The 10,254-nt window shown below is 30.5% G+C and overlaps 1 protein-coding gene across 1 annotated transcript; it reads right to left on the reverse strand.

Annotated features, from left to right (window-relative positions):
* Positions 1-1,327: 1,327 nt before the first annotated feature.
* LOC134691391 (ras-related protein Rab-20-like) lies at positions 1,328-9,780 on the reverse strand. Its single transcript, XM_063551914.1, has 5 exons — positions 9,635-9,780; positions 8,737-8,830; positions 6,876-6,932; positions 5,641-5,753; positions 1,328-3,596 (listed from the first exon to the last, which is right to left on the reverse strand). Exons 1-5 carry the CDS (start codon positions 9,661-9,663, stop codon positions 3,239-3,241), a joined length of 651 nt encoding a protein of 216 aa, XP_063407984.1. The 5' UTR covers positions 9,664-9,780; the 3' UTR covers positions 1,328-3,238.
* Positions 9,781-10,254: the final 474 nt, after the last annotated feature.

Below are 10,254 nucleotides of genomic sequence, written 5' to 3' on the forward strand. Positions count from 1 at the left end.
TTGCTAATATTATTTTTCTTGTCGCTTCTTGACGCTTTTTGTCTCTACAATTCTTTTTGTCTCTAATTAGTGAGACCACGCATGGACATTAATACATAAACAAACCGCGACTTGCGATTTGGAACAAGAACGTTTATTAAATGATATGATGAATGGTTCTCCATTTCTTTATGAGAGTACAGTATCAAATATCAGTTTCATAACGGTAAAATATAGAAATACTCCACTTCAGTTCTTGTGACAGAAATAGAATTATCGATCGGCTTTCAGAGAACTCTCGCAAGTTATCAAAATTTGGGAATTCCCTCTGACGTGTTTCTAAATTTATAAAAACACTAAATATAAATACTGTATAATTCTGATTTTCCGTATTGTTAAAAACACGTATATAAGTCAAGGAAAATATCATACATGAAGATTATGAGTAAAACATTACAGGAAAGTTGTTTATGTTCAATTGTTTTGCTTGTTTTTACCTTTTAACGCAAGACAATCATAAGAATCTGAGATGTTGCCGAATGTTTAGAATAAAACGAGTGACGTGAGGGAGTGTGTCATAGGGTCAATGGTAAAAGTCTACAGATTGCTTGACAGCAATCGTATCCCAAAAATGTGCAAACAATAAAGGCATTAAGGTCTTTGTTGAAATATTTGTTTGTTTGTATAGTGATTAAGATGATAACATAATGTTAAGTCCTACATTGATTATTCGTTCAATGTGTTTGAGCTTTTGACTTTGCCATTTGATTAAGGACTACTGCTTTGAATTTTTTTTCAGAGTTCAGTAACTTTGTGATTTTACTCTGTACTGCTATTTTACATTTATAACTATTTTATATCTGTTTTTTGTTCCGCATTTTATTGGACTGTCATACAAGTGTTAGATTAAGCTTGATATACAACCAGTTTTTATCCACGATCTTATATATATGGAAATGCCTGTACTAAGTCACAAACGTGACAGTTGATTTTCAGTTGATTTTCAGTGGATAGATATGTTTGAGCTTTTGATTTTGCCATTCCGACAGGGAATTTCCAATTTTAATTTACCTTAGAGTTGTACGATTTTCTAAAGGGGGGTTCGTTGGACTCACAAACTTGACTTTAACAGTCACAATTCGAACAGAACATTGACTTTAACAGTGCTTATTTGTTTTCAAGGGTGTGTGTCCGAACTCCCTGAACCCCCCTGGCTACAGGTATGGTATCTATAGGCAAACATTGTGTCTAACCTTCACCTTATGTTATAAGGTAAAGTGTTATCTTGACATTTATCAGCAAAATAAGGAAATATGTAAAAAAAAAAAAACAACTCCCCCGCATATTAATGTAAATTCAGAAAAATATTGAAATATTTTTATTATTGCAAAAAAATGTGAAAGGGTTATTATTGCAATAACTTGAACAGGCATTTGAAATTTTTGGATATGAATAAAACAGGATTTTTCTCAATATTGCAAAAATTAATGAGTTTACAGTATTTCTTGATCTTTCACGGTCATAAAGGTCACATGACACTCAAAAAAGGTTTATCAAACATGTCAAAGTTATTTGTAGTCTAAAATTAGTTTACCCTTGACTGCATCTAAACAAATAAGTCTATCAGTAAAATAAGAAAAAATCAAAATATGCAATATTGGATAGAAAACCATCCATAAGCTACTATGCACCATAACACTGATAACAAATAAAAATATAATAGACTAACAAAATTTAGTCTATGACAATTGGAATAAAAGAATTAAATGTGACAAAAAATGTTCAAAATGAGTGATTACCACACAAAGTAATCCAATGACAATGTAAATTTAAAAAATAATATTCAATTCTTATTATAAGAAGAGGTGGTATCAGTGCAGATGACACAACTCTCCATTCACGTCATAATTTGTTAAAGTAAATAAACTCATCATAGATACCAGGACTAAATTCAGTATACGCCAGATGTGCATTTCGTTTACAAAAGACTCATCAGTGACGCTCGAATCCAAAAAAGTTAAAAAGGCCAAATAAAGTACGAAGTTGAAAAGCATTGAGGACCAAAATTCCTAAAAGTGTTGCCAAAAACAGTTAAGGTAATCTATGCCTGAGGTTGAACAGCCTTAGTATTTCAAAAAATTCAAAAATTTGTAAACAGTAAATTTATAAACATAACAATATCCCATTATAGGTCACATGTTTGTTATAGTACAGGTATCTCCCAGCAATACCATTGATATCAAGAATTTTAAAATCAGGAATGTAAAATCTTAACAGTCAACATATGGTCTTCTACCAGAAATATGCCATTACCATGATTACAATGTATCTGTGTTTTAATCACAAGTCTAGAAAATAATGAAATCGCTACACGAAGAGGCAGTTTTAACCTTTCCCCAAAAAAGGTAAAGTTTAGAAGTAAAAGATGATTTAAATTTTAACTACCTGATATTTGAAATGATGCTTTTGTACAGTGAATAAACCAGGCATACTCCTGAATAAGGATGAAATATAAATTGTATTGTACAAATGTTTACAGTTAAAACCTTTTTTAAAGGTGTACATACATGTTGACATAAATATGTGATAAATAGACCAGGTATACTTCTGAATTAGGATGAAATATAAATTGTATTGTACAAATGTTTACATTTAAAACCTTTTTTTAAGGTGTACATAAATGTTGACATAAATAAACCAGGTATACTTCTGAATAAGGATAAAATATACATTGTTTGTACACATTTTAACATTTAAAACATTTTCTTAAAGTGGTACCAAACACCTTGACCAAAATTAATTGAACCCATTTAATTTTCATAAAACTTTCATAAAATATCCACTTTGACCCTTTCCAAAAAACTTGAAAGGCACATTTTATTGAACAATGAACTTTACTATAAATGGGGTGATATAAATTTATAGAAAAAAGTGCTATTTTAAATACATTGTGTTAAATGAAAATACTGAGAGAACCCTGTGACTTTTTGGTCCTTAATACAGATAACGATATATTGTGGATTCTTGTATTTTCTTAAGTACCAATTATATCCTTGATTAAGGATATCTTAAATGTTAAAGGAATAGTGAATACTTAATTGTTTGCCAGAGGCTGTTAAGCCATAAATAAAATTTACATTCTTGGTTCTGACACTTGTACCCATCAAATCCACCAAATTGGTATCCAACTAAAAATAACTAATCCACAATATCTTTACTTTACATAATAAATGCATAACACAGACAAAATATATAAATATCAACAACATCTTCCTTTTTTCTCTGGTGTCATTGCTGTACTTTCCCCCAAGTCTACCGTCCCACGATTTTTATTTTTCATTTTTATACGTTCTACATCTGACAATGGCAGGCAATGTCCAAAAATATATTCAAACACCTCGTCCACATTTATTCCTTTAAGACTAGAGGTTTCGAAATATGGATCGTGTTTTAATTTGGCGTACTCAATATTAGGATTTATCTCCCTTGCATATTGTCTGGCTTCGTCAACTGTTACCTTACGTTTACTAGGTTCTAGTAAGTCTAATTTAGTTCCTACGATAACTTTCAAACAATTATCTTCTGTTGCTTGATCAACAAGGGGCACAAATCTGGATCTGAAAAAAATAAAAAATAAAAAAAATGTTGCCCGAGTACTGTGGATTCGTTTTTTTTCGTGGGTACCAATTTTCATGGATAAAAGAGTTGTATGTTCGTGGATATTTAATTTCGTGTTCTGTTCGGGTCTGCATACAAGCTTTTAGAAAAATTGTCATTTGGTTGAACATTAAATTTTGTGGTTTATCTGTACCCCAGTTTAGATAATTTAAACAGAAAAGATCTTTTTTCATGGATCATGATTAATGAAGATAGTAGATTTTTATCTATTTTATGTTCATACCTCGATAAAGGCCTGCAACTTAAAAAATCAGAAAATTAGTTAACTGAAATACTCTAAAAGATATCAAAATTATCTCCCCTTGACCACTGATCCTTTCTTCATGCATTTGAATTATTATTTTATGTTTCTTTAATCACTCTGTAATGTTTAAATCATGTTGTAATAAAGAACCTTAGTGAGCACGCTCTCATACCCCACATCCCCACATTGTCATTAGAGAAATTAAATAAGTGTAAGAAAAAAAAATTGTATAAGAAAAATTAATTTCCTGCCAATATGCACATCTAAATAGTATGTCCTTATATACAAAATTTCATTCTGTTGTGTGGTTTCAGAGAAGTTGAGATGACAAACTGTTGCAGAAGTACATTGAAGCAAATAAGTTCAAAGGGGCGTAACTCCTAGAAAAAAATTTGAATCGAAATTTCACGTCGATATGCACAACTACATAGTATGTCCTTATTATCTGAAAAAGTTTCATGAAATTCTGTTGTGTGGTTTGAGAGGAGTTGCGATGACAGACTGTTGCAGTAGTACATAAAAGTAAATAAGTTCAAAGGGGCGCAACTCCTAGAAAAAAAATTGAATTGCAATTTCCCGTCGATATGCACAACTACAGAGTATGTCCTTATTATCTGAAAAGATTTGGTGAAATTCTGTTGTGTGGTTTGAGAGGAGTTGCGATGACAAGAAACAGGACTGACGGACAGACGGGTCAAAAACATTATACCCTCCGCAACTCGTTGCGTGGGGTATAATTAATGTTATGCTCTTAACGGGCCCTTTATTTTGGAAAAAAAAAAAAAATATTGTATTGTATTGTACCAAAAGAATCCACGAAAATAGGTATCCAATGAATGCTAAAGAATCCACAGTATTCCTAATCAATTTCTGTGTGTCATTTTAACAATTAAATGAAAAAAAAAATTACCTTGTTTGCTGTTTAAATGTTTACCCGAGGTTACCAAAACATTGATATTTTCTAGAGGAATCATTTTTTTTAAATCAATATTTGCCATGAAAGAATGACACCATGAACACTGAACAAAACCTATATTTCATTAAATTTTTTATTTAATAAAGAAAAAAATTAAGGCCATCTTTTTCGATTGACAGTTTTCCCTTTCACAGGGTTACTTTTTTTGTCCTAAAAATGATATGAAGAAGGCTAACTACCAAATTTCTAATCAAATACTGTAAACCAACTTATTTTTCAAGATTGATTTTGTTTTCACGATTTCCGTGAGTAGAAAAATATCACAAAAATAAATTGTTGCGAATATGCCAAACTCTGATCTTTCCTCATTTAACTACACCAAGTAAATTGGAAAACACGAAACTAAATAGACGGGAAATAGACAAGAAAGGATCAAACTCTTAATAAAGTATCAGGGAAAATAAGTTGGTTTACAGTAAGTACCCTGTTATAGAAATGTACCTTATCACACCACAGGTATAGATCATTGTTTTTAAAAATGCTTTCAGGTTTGACTGCTTTGTCACTATATATATAAGTAGTGTAAGCAATACATGATTAAGTTTCTAAAATCTGATAGGTGAAAAAAGATTGTTAGGGCAGAGAAAAGGCAGAAATTGTTGTATAAAAGTATTTGCATAAATGATTAAAGATCATATTCATGCAAAATAAATAAATAAGTTATTTTATGCATATATGTCTCAAATATTATTTGACAAAACAACACGAAAATTTACTCATTATGATTTTAAGACTTTGTACATGTATTTGTATAGATACTCACTTTAGAGTTTCAAAGGTGTTTTCAATACATAAGTCAAATGCCAGGATAGCTGCCCCAGCATTTCTACAATAAAATGATGATAGCCCAGAGAATCTCTCATCTCCAGCAGTGTCCTACAAAACAAGGGTAAAACTATGAAAACTATGTGGCAATTTAGGTCAAATGAATTTAACGTGAATAAAACATATGAAAACTTTCACATGAATTCAGCGTGAATTTCACATGAAAATAGAATTATTTAAATAAAATAAAGATTTCCATGGAATATATATGAAACATATAATACAAGGCAATAGAGGTTGACAAAACTTTTGATTTTTGGTTATATTCTTTTAACTTAAGACAGCATTTATATTTTTTAACGTGAAATGTTGTACGTGAGATGTTTTAGGTGAAATACAAGTGAAATAATTTCACATGACAATTGAACGTGTAATTCACTTGAAATTAATGTTAAATGAGATTCACGTAAAATTCATGTGAGCAAAATTTAGCTGTTTATTTTTTAATTCATCTTGAAATCGAAAGATATCATATGATTATGATTAATACAGGCAGTAATTAATCATGTTAATTGAATTGTTTCATATTTCTTATGTAGCCACCTTTTATAGCAGACTTTACAGTATGACGTTGTTGAAGGCTGTACAGTTGCCTATAATTGCTTATATTTACTTCATTCAAATTTTGGTTGATAGCTCTCGCATTAGCATTTATACCACATCTCCTTATTTTCAAATGCATTGTCTAAACAGTGTTACTTACTAGGTAAAATATATACATTTTTTGTAGAAAAATAAAAAAAAACAATCTAGGCTCTAATCTATTATTTCATCAAGCAACAGAGATTCACATTTCAATCTGTTTATAATTTAAGCCTACTCTGAGGAGGGTCAGACCTTTATCAGGACTCCAAGATCCGGTGTTTTTAAGCACTGAAATTGATCCTTTTGTGATCTAGGAATTCTTTTTCGAATTTCTGGATGTAAGATTTAAATTTCTTTACATTTGGGACCTCTGGATTTTATGTTTTTAAGCCCCAATCAGGACCCCTCAGACCCCCCTCTACTCTGATAGTTTTGAGTCAGCATTGGATATTTAACATAATTATCAAGATAGAGAAAATCCAGCTTCATCATGTCCAAGAAGTTTGTTCATGCTGTTAGGGTACATGTATGTATATTTTCATATAAAAAAGATTAAAATTTCTTGTCTTAAATAGAAATTAGACTTACCCAAACAGCAACATTATATGGTCCCCATTGTTTTAAAAAGAAAGCTGCTCCAATGGTCTAAAAAGGCAAGACATGACATAAAATTAGAAAAGTCACTAATAATTTGAAAATTACAAATCAAGAACTTTGATCATATAGATATAGGAAGATGTGGTGTGAGTGCCAATGAGACAACTCTCCATCCAAATAACAATTTAAAAAGTAAACCATGTATAGCATGTATCATAAACATAAATCAACAAAAGGAGGTACAGTTTTTTTACTTCTAAACCAAGTTAACCTAGGGTTCAGGTAAGGAGTCTGTAATTCAGTGACAATTTGTCTTTTGTTTATGTAAATCATATATTTGTTTTTCGTTTATTGTTATGAACGTTTGAATTGTTTTACATTTGTTATTTTGAGGTTTTAAGCTTACAATGTGGTACATGTATGGGTTTTGCTCATTGTTGAAGACTATACAGTAACCTGTAGTTGTTGACTATTATGTAATTTTGATCTCTGGTTGAAAGTTGTCTTGTTGGCAATCATATCACATCTGCTTTTTTTCATATAATTACTGTTAAAAATCAATGGTGTGTTTATACTTTGTTGTATTTCATACAATATGCAGAACCTAATTGTCTAACATAATCAAGATATAAATGGTCTAACAATTGAAAGAGCCCAAGTTGCCTAACATGGTTTTCCTATAATATAAACAGTCAGGGGACTTACTTAAACAAGTTATTTTCTAAATCACTGATTCAAGTAACATTATTTCCATAAAGGTTGGAAGTTAGAGTTGTCTTTCTTTTATAATCACCTATTTAAGTCGTACAAATTAATCACTAGAAGAAGTGATTTAATTTTATTGTAGCTTTAAATATAGAATACTAATGATCCAGGGACTTATGATGTTTCTAAACTTATCAGAACCAACATCTGTGTTGTCTAGGATGACCAGGTCCTTTCAGGTGATGACCTTGTACTGAATCTAAGATAATGACATAAAAATTACTTGTTTTTAAAAGTATCAGACCTCAATTTCCTTCCCAAAAATCACTTCTTTAAGTGTCATTCTTTTAATAACCAGATTACCCCAACTAATTTCAACACCCCCAAACAGTGAAATTTTTATCCAGAAAGTATCAGTTCATTATGTAAAGCCATTATTATAGCATTTTTTCAACTAAAAAAAATTTTCAGCTAAATGATAGCATTAAAGGCATAAACCTTGCTACTTGCTAAATTTTTTAACTTTACTAATTAAAAGATATTATTTAAACCTAAAAATGACCTATGTGTTTAAAATTTTGAAAAAACTGCAAAATCCCAATTTGTGACAAAACCATGAATTTGCTACTCAAATAAGTGATTTAAAAATCACTTATTTCAGTACATGTAAGTCCCCTGACTGATAAAGCAAGTTTCCCAACATTGTTCTCATACAATAATTAAAACAAGTTGCCTAATGTTCATACAATATATTTTGTAAAAAATTAACCAAGTTGCCTTACAAGGTGTTTACACTATAAACTGATCGATTTGAAAGTTTGAAACATTACTAATACTTAATTGCAAAATATATACATGTATTAATTGCAAAATATATACATGTATTACAACACATACATGTAATGTAAGTTCGGCTGTTGTCTGCTCTATGGTTCGGTTTGTCTTTTTGACACATTCCCCATTTCCATTCAAAATTTTTATCTATTGCATGAATGCATAATTTTCAACAAAATGATGTGTTTGATTTGAAAATTTTAACAGATGTGGCATAACAATCCAATATACAGTATTCAGTAGCCATCACAACATACACATGCTCAAGTTGCATTTTCTTCTTTGATACAATAAAAACGACCTTTAAACATACCGCTTCTGTTTTACCAAACTTCCCTTCTATATAACGGTTAACAAAACAGGTCTTTCCAACACTGTATTCTCCAAGGATGATAACCTTAAGGTCTCTGCAATTCAAATATTGAAATAGCAATTATTTATAAGACATTTGGGTTTTTAAAGCATGTAAAGGTGGTATATAACACATTGTATACAGGGAGATAACTCTGTTAAATCAGCTGAGTGTTTTGATCACATTCTGTTTGTACATGTTGTAAGGAAATATAAAAGCTTCTCAATCATTGTAATGTATTAAATTCCAACCCAAGCTACATATAATAGTCATGATAGTATATCAGTAATAAGTGTTCAAGTTAGCAATAAGGTTCTTGTAATTGAGAGTGGATTACATTGACACTTTTATTTTCTAAATGTGGTAGATACATGACTTAGTCAGTCGTAAGCAGTCGAGCTAAGGCAGCCCTTTTTTATATGCTAAATAGCGTAGTCTGACAGTATGAGTTGCCTTGTAACACAGAGATCTCAGGTTCGAGTCCCCAGGGAGATAAATATGATTTTGTATGTACATGTAGAATCTCTGCTGCTACAGTTGTTGTTACTGTTAGTTTCACAGCCAGTGACATATAAAGATCACCACACATGCAACTATTAACTTATTTACAACATGATGAATACCATGAATACAGTTATATCCTTCATCACTATATAGTTACGAATATAGATTCAGCATGTTATTCGTTTGCAGATATGAAATCTTTATTATTCTTAGTATTGTAATTGTCAAGCCTTTCATAGAATTATCTGATCTTATCAGACTGAAGTTGATGCGACCTCAATTTCATGTAAATTGTTGTTTTTAGTTGTCTTTTATTTTGACTATGGTGAATTATTGTGTAATAAGAAAAACTTACGCTTTCTTCTTTATTTCTGGGGTTGCCATTTTTCCTTTCACTTTGGGGTGTCAGTTTATATTTATAGACGTGGGTGTCATAATCAAGAATCTTTGAATCATCACACCCAGCTGGGAAACTAAACCGGAAGTTTTTATTGCGATCTGGTTGAGTTAAATACCATGCATATGTTAAGCAAAACGGTATGTCACCAGCAACCCCAATATATTTATATTTTATCAGACACTTTATTAACTTTGACGTTTAAACATCACAATCTAGATTTTAAAACACATAAACTAGTAAAAAAAAATAGCAGACAATAGACAATAAACACTTTTTATTAGCACACACACATTTACATTGGATGCTTATGGCATACAGTATTAATCTATTAAGACTACATCTATGAATAAACTGACAATAGATTAGAGTGACAGTGGTATTATCATGGTGAAATAAAACTATAATACATGTATGTGTGAACCGACAGTAAGTACATTATGCATCACTGTAGATGTTCATGTACAAAAAAAAAATAAAAAAATAAAAACATCTTAAAAAAGAAATATAAGTTATACAGATGTTCTAAAAAAAAAACCAACAATTATTAATATATACTTTATGATGATTTTTATAAC

The sequence above is a fragment of the Mytilus trossulus genome, chromosome 11, assembly GCF_036588685.1.
Source record: "Mytilus trossulus isolate FHL-02 chromosome 11, PNRI_Mtr1.1.1.hap1, whole genome shotgun sequence".
Taxonomy (NCBI): domain Eukaryota; kingdom Metazoa; phylum Mollusca; class Bivalvia; order Mytilida; family Mytilidae; genus Mytilus; species Mytilus trossulus.

Bases quoted from the DNA above. Each gene is read 5' to 3' on its own strand.
- LOC134691391 (XM_063551914.1), bottom strand. From the start codon at position 9,663: ATGGCAACCCCAGAAATAAAGAAGAAAGC. The intron at 8,831-9,634 runs GTAAGTTTTTCT...TTTGAATTGCAG, and splicing joins CCAGAAATAAAGAAGAAAGC to AGACCTTAAGGTTATCATCC. The intron at 6,933-8,736 runs GTATGTTTAAAG...TTGCCTTTTTAG, and splicing joins AGTTTGGTAAAACAGAAGCG to ACCATTGGAGCAGCTTTCTT.